This window comes from Sorex araneus, chromosome 1, assembly GCF_027595985.1.
Source record: "Sorex araneus isolate mSorAra2 chromosome 1, mSorAra2.pri, whole genome shotgun sequence".
Taxonomy (NCBI): Eukaryota; Metazoa; Chordata; class Mammalia; order Eulipotyphla; family Soricidae; genus Sorex; species Sorex araneus.
Genome location: NC_073302.1, coordinates 132,151,748 through 132,172,217, shown reverse-complemented (window position 1 = coordinate 132,172,217; position 20,470 = coordinate 132,151,748). Strand labels below are relative to the sequence as shown.

Genomic DNA, 20,470 nt, shown 5'->3' with positions numbered 1-20,470 from the left:
CGAATAAACAGATTCAAAGAAGTTATGACAAGAGTAGCACTGTAGCACTGTCCTCCCGTTGTTCATCTATTTGCTCAAGCAGGCACCAGTAATGTCTCCATTGTGAGACTTGTTGTTACTGGTTTTGGCATATCGAACATGCCATGGGGAGCTTGCCAGGCTCTAAAGAGTACATATAGTAAAAGTGAAAAGAAGATAAACATACCTGGGTAATCTTCAGATACATGTACTGAGTAGGAGACACTGTTAAAAGAAAAAAAGAAAGCAGGCTTAGTTACTGCAAAGGTTTTATATGCTTTAAAATAACAAAGTCCAGTCCATATTATACATTCACTTTTAGAAATATTTCGTATAAACCAATAACATTTAAAGTAAATTAAAAATGTCTTTGATATCTGATTTCAGACACTCAGAATTCTGAGATCAGGAATGAAAGTGGATTCTGAAATGCCTTTCTCCCAATATAGGTATTTTAGTATAGAACAATCGTCTAAGCTTAGTGCTAATAGTCCCTAATTTGTGATCATTTGTATATTTCGCACAGGTATCACCAAATAAATTTCTCTCTCTTTTTTTTGGAAGGGGGTGGGGTAGGGGGATGCCAGCAGTGCTCAGGGGTTATTCCTGGCTCTGCATTCAGGAATCTCTCCTCAGGTGCTAAGGTGACTATACGGGTTGCTGGCGTTTGAACCAGGGTCAGCAGTGAGGCAGGCAAGTGTCTTACTTCTCCATCCCCATACTACCTACCCGGTCCTTAAATCACTTTCTCTTGCCAAGAATAAAGCATTGCTTCTGCTTTAAAAAGTAGTCAAGAATTTAAGCAATTACTTTAATACTATGCAGTATTTAATACAATGCAGTCTTTTGCCCGAACACCTGGCTGTCTTCCCCGGGACCCCTTGGAGAGGATGGGCTCCAGCTTCCCTCCTCACCCCAATTACAGCTCCCAGCGGCCAAAGACCACTGCAACCTAGCTACAGCCATGCTCGAGACCCCTCTCCACATGTTCAGACAGGCCTCACGCATGAGGGTACCGGCAGAGGAACCCAGGTGTGTGTAATCCCATCAATTGCCAGCATCCAGAGACTTAAAAGCAAGCTCCCAGAAGATATTTTACAACCTACTTCTCCCTCTGGGAGAAACTGGCAAGCTTCTGAGAGTTTCCTGCCCACATGGGACCGCCTTGCAAGCTTCCCATGGTGTATTCATATACTAAAGCCAGTGACAAGCTGGATCTCATTCCCCTGACCCTGAAAGAGCCTCCGGTGTGACATCATTGGGAGGGCGAGTTGAGAGAGACTTCTAAGATCTCAGGGAAAGGACGAATGGAGAGGTTACTGAGCCCGCTCGAGAAATCAGAAATCGACGATTAATGGGCTTCGTGATTGTGATCATGACTTTAATACTGTTTCCCAAACTGTTGACTCTGCCTTAGAAACCTGTCCTTTACTTCAAAAAATTCTGAGTTTTGACAGCTACTCATCAGCCAGTTTTTCATCATCACTATATATACTAAATTGCCTCTCGTTCTTAGGACTGAGCTGTTTTTAAAAACGCATTTTAATCATTTCACAACTCTTTTTCAGTAACCACATGCCTCTGTGTACTTATATCACAAATGTGAATTTATCATATTGTTTTGTTCTCTTTTCTACCAGCTAGAAAGAAAGTCTCTTGAGTTAGGAACATTAAGTAACTTCATTCATATTTATCCATTCATTTCATTGTTTTTGGAAAATAAAAAGTCACATATTTTAGAGTTTGACACACAGCTCCTCTGGACTTATTAGCCATTTGAATGGCTCAGTAGGGTGTGCCACCAGCCACAGAAAAGTCCAAACTGAGGTTCAGTTCAGTGGACTTGTTAAGACCAAAAAATAAATAATAATAATTTGATTCTCGTGGAAGGAACATATGAAAGACAAAATACTTGTCAAAGTATTATTCACAAAGTGAATCTGACACAATCTAAAATTACTTAATATGTGAGAAAACATAAAAAACAATCCTAGAGGAAGGAAAATGCAGAAGGAAAATTGTGAAGTGTGCCTGAATCTAATCCCATCAAGCACTACATTAAATATAAATAACTAACCATATTAAATTTAAAGCAAAGATGGCCAGAATGGTTTAAAACAAGTTCTCAGGGTCAGGAAGACAGAGTAAAAGAGCTGAAGTGCCTGTACAAGACCCAGATCAGGGACCCGACACATGATCCCCTCCCCAAGCACCGCCAGGGGTGGTCCCGGTATTCCTCAGCACCACCCACAGTGAGCACTGAATCATCAGAATCCCTTAGTCAGAGAATCATCAGCAAGTGGTTCCCATGTCTCCTTGTACTGCTGGAGAGGCCCCACCCTTAAAAAGATCCAATTCAATCAATATTGAAGGGATTTTCATTCCATGTAAACATACAGGTAGACGGAATGGATTGAGCGATATGTGGAAACTACAAGCCTCAGAGGACTGCACTGTTTAAATAAACGACAAAGACTTCAAGCAATGTAGAGATCATTCAGAATGATAAAAGGATTGTTCATCAAGGTAAAGGCACAACAAACATTAAATGCATGTGTACCCAATAACAGAACTTCAAAATATGTGAAACATGAAAGAAAATGTGGCCGGATTAAAAGTAGAAACAGATGGCTCCTTAATCATAGTTTGAAAAATTAAGAGAACAAGAGGCCCATTCTCCCCTCCCCCAAAGAAATGAAAGACAAAGAAAGTATAACTTGTAAAGAACACTACAAGTACAGAATATCTTTTTCAACACACAGGATTTGTTCACCAAGGATCATACACTGGGCTATCAAACAGTCGAAAAAATGTGAATGGGTGGATGGGTGGTCAGGATCCAGAAAAGTTCCTATCCTGGGATTCCTGGTTCCTCCTGTCCTGGAGAATATATTCCCAGACCTTTTTTTCCGGGGAAAAAAAGAGCCACTTTCCACTGCCATTAAGGCAAATACCTTGCATGCTGCAGATCTTGGTTTAATCCCTGACCCTGTGTATGATCCACCAAGCATCACCAGGGGAAAAATCTGAGCCCAGAACAAGAGGTAAGCCCTGAGTACTCTTGGGTGTGGCCCCAAGAGTCAACCCTATCTTCCAAAAAAAAAAAAAAGGCCATTACCTTTGGGTCAATGAGTATCTCCACTGCCTACATGAGTCTCTGGGTTTAATCCCAATCAACAGGTGGAACAAAAAAATCTTTTTTCTTTTTTGAAAAGCCACCGCCTTTTGGAATCTGTGAGAGGACTTTGGGCTTTGTGACTGTGGCCACAAGATAGTTTACTTCTCTCTCAGAACCACTGGGATGGCGCAGTAATCCTGAGCACCAAGAACAAAGTCACATCCTTGGGTACTTCAACTAAAGTGTCAGGTTCTGCGAATCTCCTAGGCCCCTTGATGGCTAATTTGGGGGACTCCAAGGGTCCCCCACAAAAGGGGAAGAATTATTAATGAGATCAAATGTTGAGAAAACTATCCTTTGATAAAGTAAAACTCCATTGTTCAATTAATTCAAGAAGCATTTTTTGGTAACCTGGCAGAGAACTCATGTTATCTTCGCTTAGTTATGTTTGTCTTCCTTCACCCCAAATATGAGATTAATGCTAAGACTGAAGTTGAAATAGAATCAGATTAATGAACTCAGAGGTAAAGGAGATGGAACATAATAAATAGGATAGACAAAGTAAAATAGTTTATTTTACTTTTTAAGTATAGAGTCGAATAAAGTTGTACAGAGAATATAAATAGTTCATGTATCCCTCCCCCTCCCCCTCAGTGACTAACCTTAAGTATGTACAGTACCACAGAAGCAGGCAGGCAGGAAGGGGAGCCCTCTGGCAATGTATTTCAAGCAAACGTAAAACCAAGATGTGGTCTGAAAGGAGCTCCGGCACCAGCCCCAGCTCCAGAATGAGGATGCCAACCCTAACCTGAGTACAGGGCTCCCTCAGGAGAGGATCTGGCATAAACAGACAGCTTACTAAGACTAAATAAAAGGAGACCTACAATCCAAAGTCTTTTTTTTCCTTGACAATGCTCTAGCAACAGGACTGTTACCTGCGCAGAAAGACCCAAGCATGGGCAGCTTGAAAAAGGTCTGGAAAATCATCTTTGCCAAGCCAGCCCTACAGCCCCCATGACACAGATGCCCACACCTCTCGGCACTTAATGGAATACTCCATTTGAGGGCCACCTGCATCCCAATTTAGCGTGAAAAATGCCTTTCTTTTACTTTACAGGGCGCTCTCTTTCTCTTTCCCCTCTGACTACCTTCCAGTACTGATCTCCCTGGGTACCCATAAACAGGTGACAACAACCTGGAAATACAGATTATTCTGAGTATAGATCCATGGCATTTCATTTTATTTGATTCACACACACTACCACAAATCCAGATACAGAAATACCTGATCCTGTATCGGGTATTTATATAAATATAAATAAATTTATATATTTACATATTATTTATATATTAAAACATATATTTAAATATAAATGTATTAAGTGTAAAAATATTTATTTATATCAAGATAACACTCCCCTCATGTTCTTGTAGTCATATTTGTCTTCCTTTACCCCCAAATCCCCAATGCCAGGCAACCACTAACTGGCTCCTCAGCTCATTCTATTTTGATTTTTTTTCTATTACTCAAAAAAGTAAAATCATAGCAGATGAAACTAAATAGCATTTTAAAGCTAGACTCATATATTTAAAAAATATTATGATAGGCAATAGCATTGGTTGAAGAGGAGGTATGTCAGATTTGGAAACTATTATAGTAGTAAAATATGAGTAACTATCAGTGGAAGAAGGAGAGGGCAGACCAAATGTCAGATGCTGGATCCCCGCCAAGAGTCCAGCTTTGGGAATCACAGTCCTGAATTAAATGCCAAGACTTGGAAGATGAAATAACCATGGCTCAAACAAGCAAGGGGAAAACATATACTATGACCCCATATGAATTTATTTTCTACAACTCATTCCTTTATTCAGTGGGACTGTGCTATGGAGAAATGACATTATTAATGATCGAGGCAAACCTTCATTTGGCAGTAGTATTATGTGATGAAAGTTTGGGACCTTGCCCAGAGATTATATTCAGCACTAAGCTGAATCGATTCCCAACAGTCCTCCATCTCATCCAACAACAGTTGGCTTCATTTTTCATCCAAATCCATGTCTAAATCCAAAATGAAGCCTTAATACATTCTCAACTCTATCCCCAATGAGGGCGCCTGTTACAGTTATTGTTAAACAAATAAGAGTCAAATTCTCTCTTTACCATGGATCTCAGGGAAGCACAGGAAAAGTTATTCAACACCTGGGCTTCGGTGATTTTCTGGTAAAAGTATGAGAATCAAGACCTACCTTACAAGTCTTCTCTAATGATTTAGTGGTCTAACAGCTGTAAAGCCCCTGGATAACGCCAGGCACATAGTAGCAGGTGCTGAGTAACTTTAGTCAGCTCCAAGCACAAGAAATGAAAATGTACAAGACTCAAATTTTACTTGAACAAATGCTCCCTGGGGAACTCAATTTCTAAAACAACCATAATATATTACATTTATCAGAGACCGAAGCTAACACCGATGATTTTACTTTACAGTTTCATTATCTCATGATAGAAGGAGACATTTGTTGTTCGTGATCACAACTAATTTTTCAAATACAAAATAGAAAGAAAAGTCTCTACAAAATGATTCAGCAGATCCTTATGCTAAAGCATTTTCTTGGTAGTATACTGGAAGGAAAATCACCAGGGCTGTAAAATTTGAATTAGTTTCACTGTGTGGCTTACAGAGTTCTGAGGGAAACAATCTAGTAGAAGCAGACATGGATGATTAAACTGAAGGATCTAACAGGGCCAATGAAAGATCCAAAAACCAAACTCAAGCTCAGATAGATTTAAGAGTACAGTTTGCAAGTACAGAACAAACACACACACACAAAACTAAAATATGGTGATGTCAACATGAAATACTTCAATATAAAAATGAAAAAAAATACTTGGAGCAATCTCCAAATTGTGGTGCAGGCAAAAATGACTTAAGAATTTTGGAACACACTAAATTAATAATCCACTGGGCTGGAGTGGTAGTATAGAGGACAGAGCTCTTGCCTTGCACACAGCCTATGTGGATTCAATTACTGGCAATCCATATGGTCCCCCAAGCCTTGCCAGGAGTTAGCCCTGAGCATACAGCCAGGAGTAAGCCCTAAGCACTGCTGGGTATGGCCCAAAAACAAAAACTACAAATCCATTGAGGTACTCAGATCAGTCTCTCCATGTTAGGCATCAACTTTAGAGCACTCAGTCTCAAGTTCTCAATCTCACAAACTTAAATCTAAAATCAAAAAATTACTTCTACTATCTCAATCATTTTTTTAAATGATTGCTTCCACCATATCCCTCTACTAGTTTCTATCCCAAAGATTCAATCATCAACAGTTTCTAAAACAGAATCCCTGGAGAACCCTTAGATCAATATCTACCTAACCTTCCTATTTATATATTTTTAAATTCTATAATTAATTATTTCGGTTCTGGGGATAAAACTCAGTGACCCATATATGCTCTACTAACTAGTTATACCCCAGTCTATAGGGTTACTCTTGTAACTAAACTAAACACTTGCTTTTTTACCATTCTATTCTTTCTGAAACATTTGCGAAGAACCAATCGACTGAGCATAGGCCTAGCTGTAAGGCTCAAAAAACTAAGAAAACTCATGAAAGCATTAATACTGGGACCAGAGAGATAGTACAGAGGATAAGACACTCGCTTTGCCTGTACCTTACCAGGATTAAGACCTTAGGCACCACATATGGTGTCCCCAGCAACGCCAGGAGTAGTTCCTGACTACAGAACCAGGAGTAAACTCTGTATATATGCCTTCTCTTTCCCACAAAAAATTAAGTAGGGTGCTAATGGAAAATGGCATTTCTGATATAACAGAAAAGGGAACTTAGGCTAGAAGGTTAAGTTTCCAATCAAAAAAGGTACTGAGTAAATATATGAGTTTTCTAAGTGAGTCCTTTGTGTTTTATTTATCTGCCATCTTGTGAACCAGATTCCTGGACCCTGAATTTATACTTTCTCAACATCACTATTTTCCTCTTTGATGGAACGTGTGACATGACCAGTTCTACAAGGATAACATTAAGCTGAATATAGTTCTGTAACTTTATCTTCCTTTAACCTTAATTTACCAAATCTGTGTTTATCTCTTAAACTTTAACGTGGAGTAGAAATAACTTCCTGTTTAAAGTAGCAATGCCAGCGTCCTATTTTTTAACCACATCTTCACAACTTCTAGCTCTTAATCTTAGGTTTATCCTCTGGCACCTTCAGTCCTCATGATTTTGCTCAACACATGCTTTATTAGTCCTTCCTATCTTTTTCCTTCTAGATGCAATCATAGATTGCACACAACCTTCCACTCATTCATTGTGTACCCTTAGTCCTTCATCTACGTGCACACTATATACCTAACCTACAATTTGCCAAAACAAAGCTCAAATCATTTCAGGATTCTCAAAACCGAGATCTAGACTCAGTACTGCTGGTAATGATAGTGGAGCAAGGAGGTTCAATAGCAGCAATCACAACTTTGCTCAATGACCTTGAAGTCCACCCCTCAATTATTTATTTTTCAGTTATTTCCTTTAAACTATACATGACTTTCTAACCCTATAACAAACTTTCCCTTTATTATCCATATCAAGATGAAACAGATTTTGCTAAGGTTCTTCTCTGTAGGCAATTTTAATAATTTCTCAAACCAATCACCTCAAATTCATACTTCTCTCTTGCTCCCATGTGAAATGAAATGTCTAATCCTTTACCTAAGACTAATCAATTTACCTCATATGTAGATCTCATAGACCTACACTGCTTTATATCTTTTTCCATTAATTTAGCAATTCCACAATTTGGAATTAATTAAGCATGTACCTGTGGAAGTATTTAAATATTTATCCGCAAAGATACTAGCAGTAGTCATATAAAAAAAGAAAAAGTAGCCTAAAGAACAAAATGCCAATAATGAGACTAGAAATCTATTACATACACAATCACACAAAAGTTATAATGTAAAATGATACATTTTTAGATTTACTAAACACATACAAAAACTTCAACTATTTCAACATTTTTATTAAAAACTCATCAATTAATATCAACTGCAAGTCTAGAGTGACAGAAACATGGCTTGAAAAATGATAAATTTTAGTAGCTGTTATCTCTAAGTTATTGGATTTATGAGAATTTTATTCTTTCTGTGTAGCTATATAATACATGAAAAATTTCATTTTATAGGTATTACATGTTCAAGTTTAGGAATGTCTGTTAGTTTGCGGCTATTACTAATTATCACCCTACTTAATTTCTTATTAAAATGAAACTACAGAGTAACCTAACCCATTCTCACTACCCATGCACATTACAGATTGGCTCCTCTTTGTTGTCTTCCACAAAATCTGTTCTTCTTCATGTTATCAATGATCTTTTCAATTTTCCTTTCTTTAAAAAGTTCTCAAATGCCTCTTAATAAAAACAACATTACGAAGCCCTACTTCTTTGAGTTTTTAAATCCACCTTTCCCTGGTATTTTCTTGTTTCCAAGGATGCTCATTTTACTCTCTTGATTTTTTATAGTTATTATTAGTGTGTTTTTCATATTTAAATATATTCCAGCTCTGCTGACTGCTTTATTTTTCCAGCATGAGTAATATAAACAATATCACTGAGCTTCCTACAATCACTGAAAACGAGAAAACTCCAAAGTTCAGTATCTCCAAATCATACAGGCTCTTTCTTTATAGTTTGGGGCCATGCCCAGCAGTGCTTAGGGATTAATCCTGGCTCTGTGTCCAGGGATGACCTCTGGCTGAGTTTAGGAGATGGCATGGGGTGCCAGGATGGAACCTGGGTAAGCCAGGTGCAAGGCAAGTACCCTATTGGGTATACTATCTCTCTGGTCCCAAGCAGTTTCTTTTATTTCCTCTTTTTCAAGAGCTAAATTTCACAAGCAAATAATTAAGTACAATGCAGAGGAAGTACTCATAGCCTTTTTTAACATTAATTTTCAACTGAGTAATTATCAAGAAGTTCCTAGCAAATAACAGTAGCAGGTCCTATTAGGACTATAGATCTGTTTACTATTCACTTCTTGCCCATATCAGCGCACATGCTTCCTGGTCATTTTGCATATCAAGGAATAGTAGGGCTCATATGGAATCTGGGAACAGGCATTTCTACCAAGAACCTCATGTGATAATGCTGAAGGTGGGTTCTGGATGTTTTCCAAAATATTTCCTAAATCTACAGCATAAAACCTGAACTCAGCATGTCTTCCACAGTTCTGCACGATCTGTCTCACATCATGCAGACTACCTGACTGATCAAAATCCTGACAAATTCCAACAGCTCTTTATTTTCAAGTTCTATCTTTCTTGGTACAAGTGTTTTGGGTTTTGGGTTTCTCACACGAGGAAACCGAACTTTTTAAACTGAATTTTTTAATTTATTCTGCAATTAACTGTGTGACGGCAGGCTAGATAGCTAACCAATCTCTGTCTCAGTTTCTTTCATCTAAAGTACCTGAGACAGTGTAAGGAATAAACAAGAAAAAAATAGTCAAAAAGCATGACAATACTGCGAACAATATTATCATTATTATTACTTCTATGCACACACTTAGCTCTCTGGAACACTCGGATTCCTCTTTCCTCAAGATTTAATCTCAAGAACATTTTTATGGACCTTCTCCATCCACCTCAGGTATTCCTTCCTTCCTATGTCCCTCTTCACCTTGATAGAGAATGACTGTCCTTTCCTCTGAACATCAGTCCAAGCAATTTCATCTTAAGTTCCCCACATTCTGTCACAGTAATTCATGAGTCAATAAATTAAGTTCTGAATAAGAACAAAACTTACCTTTTATTTCCAAGAGGACTTAAAGGACATTCCAAGACAGTCCTTGGCAGTTTACCGAGTGTTGAATATTTGATTAAAAAAACAAAACTATTGCTGATGGTCATGAGCTGGTTTAATTCTCGGTAGTCACACCACTACACGTGAGCATCATACCTTTTAATCACACTTCCTTCCCAGGTTTTGTGTGGTGTACAAAAAGGACAGTAGGTTCCAAATACTCTGGTCATGTGGATTGTCTATTTTCGAACCTAGTAATCGGGGTGGTATTTGCATTATTTCCAGTCCTGACGTCTGAGTTACAATTTAATGACACAATTTAGGAAAGCTACTCAAAAACAAAAACAGAAACAAAGCCCACCAGGCACCAGATTTTTTTTTATGCAATCAAGTACAAATTTTAGTTTTCAAACTGAGGGGTTTTTGGTGAGAATTTTGGGCCACACCGAGTAGAGCACTGAGCGTGGGGTCAGCTGCATGTGAGGCAAGCACCATAACCCTGCTTCCCTCCTTTAACTAACTTACTTGCCAGGAAAGCACAGAATATGAAATTTTTATTGACCCTACTCCTACTCGTGAGTGTGTGTACGTGTGTGCCTGTGAGGTGTGTTGTGTGTGTGTGTGTGTGTCTGCGTCTGTGTGTGATTACTACTAATTGGATGCAGGCCACTGTACAGACAAAGCAAGTTTTGTACAGAAAAAGCAACAATCACAAGTCCTCTGCCACTGAGCTCTATCCCACACTCTATCCTCGTTCAATCTCAAAAATACTGTGAGAAGAATTAGTCTCCTAAAAGAGGACAGAGGTAGAGACAATGCCTGTGTATAATTCTGTTGCATCATTAATAGACTCTCTGCAAGATATTAATATGCATTCTTTAAGAGCCCTAATGACAAATGTGACAATATCTGTCTTGTCCTTTGGTACCACAACATGAAAACAAGAGAACTGAACTCTCATGGTGAATAATTCTATTATTTTACCTAACAGAGAAATAAGTTGTTGAGAATGGACATTTTATATTTCCCTTTTCAAAGGTATTAAGGTGAAGATATCTGTCCAATAAACATTTAGTTTCTCAATAATATTTTATTGTGCATTTCAAAGCACTGATAACTCTTATACTTTCAATAAATTTACAAAAGATTTCAAAAGTAACCAAAGAATTTCATTTTAAAGTGGCAGAATCAGTGACTTCTGCGCTTATTTTTAAAATAGGTCAAAAGCTTGGACTTCTAAGTAAGTCGTCATCTCAAAAGGGATAAACTTGAAAGACAGAGTCCAGTTTTGCCTTTCAAATTTAAATAACATTGATGCATGCTTTACTTATATTACTAAAACACTATATGATATGATATGAGCAATTTAACACTGCCTTAGTCAAACACCAGTCAGGAGTATATTTTAAGTGGAGTTTTTCTTCTCTCTCATTCTTAAGGGCTGGAAGCCATAGCACAGCGGGTAGGGCATTTGCCTTGCATGAGGCCAACCGGGTTCGTATCCTCCGCCTTTCTCAGAGAGCCCGGCAAGCTACCGAGAGTATCTTGCCCGCACAGCAGAGCCTGGCAAGCTACCCATGATGTATCCGATATGCCAAAAACAGTAACTACAAGTCTCATAATGGAGACGTTACTGATGCCCGCTTGAGCAAATCGATGAGCAATGGGATGACAGTGACAGTGACAGTGTCTTATCTTAAATTATAGCCCAAAAGTAAAAGATGCAATGTAGACTGTGGATGTCACCAATCACTGGTATCTATACCAATTACATATAAATAATTCAATATTTCCCCCACAAAGGCTTGATATCTGGACTTTTATTCTTTACACAATTTGCCACTAAAACTAACTTAATATCTTTTAAATAAATATTCACTTAAATATCAGTGCCTTTATCTTCTTCACTAGTCTTTTTTCCTTCACTATTTTATGTCAAAGTTAAATATATAAATGGTTATAAAAGGTTTAGGTCTGCTATAAGCATGTTAAAGCTGCAAAGCTGCCCTTTATAAATCTTTGCATAGCTAACTAAAGTAAAACGTTGCATGAACATGTTTTTTTTTAAAAAAAAAAACAAACCCTAGACATATTCAGAGAGAAAATTTCAATATATATTAAGATACGACTTTCTCAAAAGTTTAAGGTGGATTAATTACTTATTAAAGATCATTTATGGTAGATTACTTAGCAGAGTGTTTTAGAGGACACACAGCCAGAGCTTCGGCAGACTGAGGAAAGGAGTTCCAGCACTGTTCAAACCCAGCTCCCACCAAGCATGCTCTTCAGTTTTTTAAGACATCATCTCAGGCCCTCAAACACTGTCACTGTCATCCCATTGCTCATCAATTTGTTTGAGCAGACACCAGTAACGTCTCTCATTGAGAGACTTATTGTTACTGTTTTTGGCATATCCAATACGCACGGGTAGCTTGCCAGGCTCTGCCTCGCGGGCTCGATACTCTCAGTAGCTTGCCGGGCTCTCCGAGAGGGGTAGAGGAATCGAACTTGGGTCGGCTGCGTGAAAGGCGACCGCCCAACCGCTGTGCTATCACTCCAGCCCTCCTCAAACACAATTTTTAAAAAATTAGGCACCGTCAATTATGAAATTGTTCACAACAGAGTTTCAGGCATACCATGTTCCAACACCAATCCCACCACCATTGTGACCTACCCTCCACTAATGCTCCCAGGTTCACACCAATCCTGCAGCCTGTCTCTGTGGCAGGCGTATTTTTAATTTTAGTTGTAGTTGTTTGAGCATCCTCCTTGCAGGCCTGTTGGCTCTGTGCTTTACATTCAAAGTGTATAAAAGACCTTGAGATCAGACCAGATTCCAGAAAGTTCATTAAGGAAAATACAGATGGAATGCTCCAAGAGTTGGACCTCAAAGGTGTTTTCAATAATATGATTCCACTGGCAAAGGCAAGAGAAATAAGAAGAAATGAAATTAGATCAAATAAAATCGCTTCGACATGCTAAAAGAAACATAGGCTGAAACTTATGTGTAAGGCCTCCTGAAAAGTCCCTCTACTCATCTCATCCTTGTCTTTACCAGGGCATTGACTCTTCTTATTGATCCAAGAAAAAGAACTCTTTCCAATTCATACACATGCAATGTTCTCCCTGCTCTATATTCTCTCCTGCTTCTTCCCACCTTTTTTTGCCTTGCTAACACATTCAAGCATTTAGATCTCAATCCAGCTATCACCTGCTAGAAAAACATTACTGATCGCCTTTTTCAGACTTGGACAGGTCTTATGATGGAGAAGTTATAGTTTGTAATTACATACTTCCTCCATTAAATCCAGGAGATTAGAAGGCGCCTCTGTTTTCTTCAATCTTGTATCTCCAGGACCCACCATATATCTGACATATGGAAGGAGCACTATAATTATCTCTAGAATGAATGTTTATGAAAAATGTAAAGTCCTTTGATCTTCCAATTCAAAATAACCTTTCTCACCACATTACTTAGCAAACATGAATTAGCTGCCACCTGAAAACTAAGGACCAGGTCATATGAACCTGAGAAATTTAAATAGCCTAACCTCCCCCTACTTAACTCTTTAGTGAGATAGTATCTCCTCCTCCCTATTGTAAAAGAGATTGCAAGGAAGCTTATATATCAGAGAAAGCATGCTTGTTGAGCAGAAAGATATAAGCAACTTCCTCTGCTCCCCCAAATTCAAAAAGGGGAAGCACAATAAATCCACAAGGCTTCTTCCTGTTTTCATTTCACCCTCTTGGGATTTTGCAGAAGGAAAATCCTTCCAGGCAGAGAGGGGGGAAAGGCTTTAGCCCTGACAGCTGTATGTCCTTGAGTGCACCAGAATAAAACATGTAGGTTTTACTTAATGCTGTTGAGAGGACATCCACTCCTGCTGGCCTTGAATGATGGACGTGTTTCTGCCATTAGTGCTTTCTAACACCACTCAGGCAAAGAACAGCAGAATCTCAAAAGCTCAGACATGGAGGCAGACTGGGTGATCAAGCAAACTCAAATGTCAGCAATGAGCTTTTATTACATGAGCAAATAAATTTTCTTTTATAGTTGAAGCTAACATGAAATATATTTGGTTCTTAAACTTGATATGACTGTACTTTATAAACAGACCAATTAAACGGTTTCAGATATTTTCTCTTTCTTCTTTCTTTCTTCTTTTTTTAATTTTTTTTTATTTTTAAGTTTTTATTTTATTGAATCACCATGGAAAAAATACAAAGCTTTCAGGTTTAATTTTCAGTCATATAATGATTTAAACCCCCATCCCTTCACCAGTGCACATGTTCCACCAAGAACTTCAATATACCCCCCTCCCACCCACTCCCCACCTAAGTAGCTAATGATCTTCACTTTATTCTCTCTATACTTTGAATACATTCAATATTTCAATAGAGAACTCACTATTATTGTTTGGAATTTTCCCCCAACAATCAGGTCTGCTGAAAAGGCATCATTTAATAATTTCTTTTCATTGCTGAGAATAAAGACTCTATGATATCCCGCGGCCGCGCGGTTTTGGATTTCTGATATTTTTGCTCAGTTCACGTCTAGATGCATTACTGTAAGAAGTCGCTCTGGGTGCCAAAATGGGTTAGAAGAACTCTCGGATCATAGTCTTTAGGAGCAGAGGGTGCATTTCTCGTGCCACAGCTCCAGATCTTATCTGGGCAGAGGGCATGCAGGTAATATCCCCCTCCCAGGACCACCTACAAGCCACGTCACTGAAAAGTCCAACCTCTGGGTTGGGGTTCCTTAGGAGGTGGCTCTCACCATGTGGATGTTGCCGCCACCGCCATTTTCCATACAGAAAAACAGGGCAGAGAGGGAGAATCCCTCCCCGGGTGGCACAGGGTTGTAGCACAGCTCACAGTCTAGATGCATTTCTGTATCTTTTTTCTTTCTCTTTCTCTTTCTCTTTCTCTCTCTCTCTCTCTCTCTCTCTCTCCCTTTCTTCCTTTTTTCTTCTTTCTTTCTTTTTCTTTCTTTCTTTCTTTCTTTCTTTCTTTCTTTCTTTCTTTCTTTCTTTCTTTCTTTCTTTCTTTCTTTCTTTCCTTCTTTCTTTTTTTTTTGTTGTTTGTTTTTAGACCTTACCCAGCGGGCTTATTCCTGGTTCTATACTCAAGGATCACTCCCGGGGAGCCTCAGAGGACCTTCCTTATGTAGTGCTGGAGCTTGAACCCAGCTCATTCACAATCAAGGCAAGTTCCTTCCCTGCTGCATGATCTCTCTGACCCCTTTTGAAATATTTAAAACATTAACAAGCAATACAAATTAAAAATTAAGACACAGAGCCAGAGACAGTATGGAGGGTAGGGCGCTTGACTTGACTTGCACGCAGATGACCTGGGTTCAATACCCCCCCGTACCACATTTGGTGTCCCAATCCCTCCAGGAGTGATCCCTAAATGGAGAGCCAAGAGTAATCCCTGAGCACAGTCAGGTGTGGCCCCAAGAAAAAGAGAAAAACTAAAACACATAGCTTTAACGTTGTGATTTATGTCTAATTATTTCAGAAAATACACTAGTGAATTAGAGTTCGAAATAATATCCATGAAATTCATACCTTATAAACTCATAACTTACAATAACTATAACAAATTAGACACCATCTAACTAAATTTGCAAGAGCACAGATATTACTACTTTGCTATTCATCACAGAAAAGCCACTTTCATTACAGCATATAATATATTTTTCTTTTTTGAGAAGCAGTGACACTCGGCAGTGCTCAGGAGTTATTCCTGGCTGCATGTTCAAGGGCCACATCTGATGGGGCTCAAGGAACTATCTGGGGTGCTGAGGATAAAACCCAAGTCAGCCGCACACAAAGCAAGAGCGTTGCCTACTGTAACTATCTCTCCACCTCCATATATGTTTTTGTAGTTAAATTAATTTTATATTTTCAGTATTTCATAGACATTTTATTTACAATTTTGTTTCAGTACATCTATATAGGGGCTGGAGTCCGAGCACAGCAACAGGGCGTTTGCCCTTGGATGTGGCTGACCCAGGTTCGATTCCTCTGCCCCTCTCAGAGAGCCCAGCAAGCTACCAAGAGTATCTCGCCCGCATGGTGCAGCCTGGCAAGCTACCTGTGACGTATTCAATATGCCAAAAACAATAACAAAAAGTCTCAAAATGGAGATGTTACTGGTGCCCGCTCGAGCAAATCGATGAGCAATGGGATGACAGTGCCAGTGACACTGACATCTATATAGAGTTGGATCAGAAAACCCTAGTTTTATCCACTGTGTTTCTTGCTTCAGAAGAGAAGGTGAGCAAGTAATTAGGAAATAGTAATACTTTTAAACCACAGAACAGTATTGCTAAGTGCTTACTGAAATCAATTAGCCTTTCACTCTTCATTAAGCTTTTGGAAATGATTTCTTCTCACAAGATTGCTGTAGAAAGTTTAATTATTTGAAAATAAGGGTACTGTACTTAAATTTGACATATTTTGAGTACAAGGTTAACAGATTACTAAATATTCAATTAGCAGATGCAATTTATTCTTACACAACCCAGACATAGCCTTGTGAATCATTCTACTAAAGAAAAGATGGGAGCTTAAGAAAAGTTACCATCATATTACCACAGTCTTGGAGATATGTCTAAACATCTATCAATGTGTCTGAACTGAATACTAATTTAAAGTAAACTTTTGCTGTGGAAGCAGGAATTATATCAAGACATACTGTGTACTCTAGATTCAGTGAAGAAAAGATGAAATATTGCCTTTTGCTTCAACCTGGATGGAACTGAAAAACAAAATAAATCAGGAGAAAGACAAGCACTAAATGATGATCTCACTGATATGTGGCGTGTAAAGAAGCAAAACAAGGGAAGGGCGATGTCCAGAACAAACCCTTAGGGTCTGGTAACACAACTGAAGCTACCAAGTGTAAGGAAGGAAGGTATAGATGAGAAAGGTGGTTCAGGGACAGTATGTGTGTGTGTGTGGGGGGGGGGGGGGTGACAGAAAGGGGTTTCCACATGGGTGATGGGTTTGATACAGTAATACTATATCCTCAAAGCAAACTTTTCCACCTCTATTAGACTACTGTTAACTAAAAGACTGCAGTAACTGATAAGCAAATTATTATTGTTAATCTACATACAATTCTGCGGTTTTGATCTAGTTTTTGCCAGATGCATAAGACTTTCATTTCTAAGTTGCAACTTTTTCCATTTTGTAGGCACTGCTATATAAAATAAGATTAAATGTTTCAAAACAGCATGTAATTTTCACTGATCCCTATAGAATACTGAAAACACCTAATGAGCTATCTTTACTTTTCCTAGCTATATTGTTACATTCATGGGTTCAATAAGAGTTCATCGTCTCTTTTCAACAGGATATCATACAAATTAATTGTGTAACTAAAACTATCTTTGAACTATCACCTATAAAAATAATTTCCACTTAATAGTACTAAAAAGCAACTATTTGGGTTAGAAGGGAACTGACTCTATGTGGAGCTCAAGCATAAAAATCCCTCCCAGGAAAACTACCCTAGTCCTCACGCAATATGTTACCAATGTTATGTAAAGTGAGAAAGGTCACATTCTAAAAAGCCAAGAAACCCAGCAAATGTTGAGAGCCTCAACAGACAGAAATCAGCCCAATTTTCTAAGTGCTAAAAATGAGACCTTTTGGAAAGTTTCTTTGTCTTGTTTTTCTAACTTGGGAAGCAAATAATAAAGGTTTTTAAGAGACCAATCCAAGATTCCAAAGTTAATGCGAGCTCAACAACTCACAGCTCCAAATTTGAAAATTTAAGTCCTATATGCCCAATTAATACTTCAGTATTGTTTTCAATGAACAATTATCCTGGGGAGTGGCTGATAATAACAGGAGGAAGACTACAAGGAAATAATGTCTCAAACTTGGAAATCGGGGGAAAATGCTGGAAGGAATTTTTCCTTTGGGATGGTAAGCATTCTTTAGTGGAAGCTGCAGAGATATCTGATTCTAAGTGGCCTTCTGATTGCCTCAGCTATTAATATATGAATAAAGGCTAACTTATGAAAAATCTTATTATAATTCAAATAATTGTAGTTTGTGGCTTTACAAGTGGAACTTTTCTTTCTGGTAGAGTACATTTGTATATTTCCATAAATTAAAGGCTGAACCTCCAACGTTTGTTTAAACCATTTTATGTAGGCAAGCGAAAGCAAAGAAATTCTATAACTTCTAAATGATTCTTCAAATTAATTTCAGTGCTGAAGTCATTAAGGCACTGTTATAAAGACCGCAAGCTGTAGTGAGAGTACTTTGGGGTGTTTGAAAAGCTCATGTATAGGGACTTATTAAATAAATAATGGTATCTAGTACAAAAATGCAGTAGCCAGTGAAAGGGGATGTAAAACTAACCTAATAGAGATGTGAACACATTTTTGTGAAAAATTTAGATCTTTATGTGCACAAGCTCATAAGTGGGAGTCACAGTCCAACAGTTGGCACCTCACGGCTCCCGAGAACGAATCAGAACAGCCCCTGATACCACGCCCAGTGTAGCTCTTGAATATGACCAGGTAACCCAAAAACCAAACAGGGAAAATGACGTTTATATAAACTTATATAAAAACAAATTTGCAGTGGTAAAAGGCTTTTAGGAAGAGACATACTTTTAATGAAGTCGGCCTCTGGATTCAATGCTGTTGATGTTTACTTTTCCTTTGCAATGCTTCTAGCATGGATTTTATTAATGGTAAAAATTGTATATGTTTATAGAGGCGAAGACAAGTTTAATTAAAAATGCCTCACAAATCATATGAGCTGAGCTGGTACTAACATAATTTTGTGATTCAAGCAGCAATTTTTTTAGAGCTTACTACCGGGAGGGTGGGGAGTGGGGAGAGGGAGGGAAACCTGGGTCATTGGTGCAGGAAGAATGACAATGGTGGTGGGTTTGTGGTTGGAACACTAAATGACTGAAACTCCGTTATTAACAGATTTGTAAATCACAGTTCCTAATTTTAAAAAAAGACATGGTTTCACAACTCAAATGAGAGTGTGCTCACTAAGTAAAGGAGAAAACCTCTTCTGAGTCAGTCTTCGGGTAGATTCTGCCCGTCCTTTAAGAATGAGTTTACATTTCTACTTTCTCAAGCCCACCCTCTCAAATTTTACTTTAGTCTGCAATATGACCCAAACAAGGTTAAGTACCATTACCAAACACTTTCAAAGCACCCTGTACTAACCAACACTTTCTAAAATCTTTGTTATACATTCAGTTGATATTAAATCAATGCATCAATGTTTCTCTCACTAGATCTAATTTTTCTGTATCTTGTTCACTTTTGTATTCCAGTGATTCAATATATTTACATGCAGAATCCTTAGAGATACTCAAAATGTATGTCTAGTTCCTTTGTCAGGTGCACTGATTGACTTTTAAAATATGTTAGTAACAAGTGTTTTATGTCGTACCAAGGATAACCTAAATCTTATTATCTTAAGTTTATTTATAACTCTGATTTTAGGAGACAAATAACATTTGCCTTTCCCTTATGGAATATATTATTCATATATGCAATATTTAAGGGGTACAACTTAGCCTATCGAGTATCTGCATACGACAAATCATTGTAATGGAATTCTATTGCACTGCATAACGTAGCAAAATGAGAACAAAGGAGTCACATTGTCTGTATTTATACATTATGTGCAGAGGGTTCAAGTGTATTCATTGATAATTCAATATGCTCCAAATCAGGAAAATATTACACTTGACATTTGCAAGACTGATTATAAAATCTGAGTAAACGTCAAAGGGCATTTGAAGATCTTAAAATTTCAATATTTGCAGGTCATGTAAACATGTTTTTAGAAATTACAGATTATTCTGCTCAGATAGCTCCCCGGGAGTTAAATAAATGTACACTACAAACCCAGCATAGCACTATCACAAAGAAAAGCAAACATCAATCCATCTTTTAAAAAAATGCTCTTCCAGTCACTATAAACCCTTTGTTCATGATGAATTTCTATATACCAATACATTACAGTGGTACTAATGATACTGAGAGTCTAGAATATTGGTTTGCCTAATACTTGCTTCTGCACATTTAATGTTGTTAAGGGTTGCATTTAGAATGGGAATTTATGCCTCACTGTCTCAGCATTCCTTTGTAAGCAATGTGTCACTAGAGAAGAAATTCATGTCTTGATACCATTGGTTTCAGCAGTATGAATTCGGGGTGGGGTTTGGGATGGGAAAATTCCAGTTCCCATGGAATGTCACTTCTAAATACTGACACATCTGTTGGCTCCAAAGAAGAGAAAAAGTAAAGAGTTAGGGAGAAATGGGAGGAAGAAAGTGAGAATAGGAGAGGGAGAGAGGGAGAAAGAGAGAGGAAAAAAATTAACAAACTAAGACAGGAAATATATATAAATCATCCTGGAAAACATTTATAAATCTGGTTGAGAACTATAGAGTTCTAAGGCTGTGAAAGATGAAAGGGGAATAAACTTTAGAGAATAGTAAATTAATGACAAACTGACTAGCTT

At 38.1% G+C, this 20,470-nt stretch overlaps 1 protein-coding gene across 3 annotated transcripts in view; it reads right to left on the bottom strand.

Moving 5' to 3' along the window:
• The window catches only part of PARP8 (poly(ADP-ribose) polymerase family member 8), a 173,112-nt gene that overhangs the window by 86,421 nt on the left and 66,221 nt on the right, over positions 1 to 20,470 (bottom strand). For all 3 annotated transcript variants that reach the window (XM_055136503.1, XM_055136510.1, XM_055136494.1), the window contains exon 4: positions 206 to 243. In XM_055136503.1, coding sequence (XP_054992478.1) covers positions 206 to 243 — 38 coding nt within the window. The remainder of the gene's footprint in view (positions 1 to 205; positions 244 to 20,470) is intronic.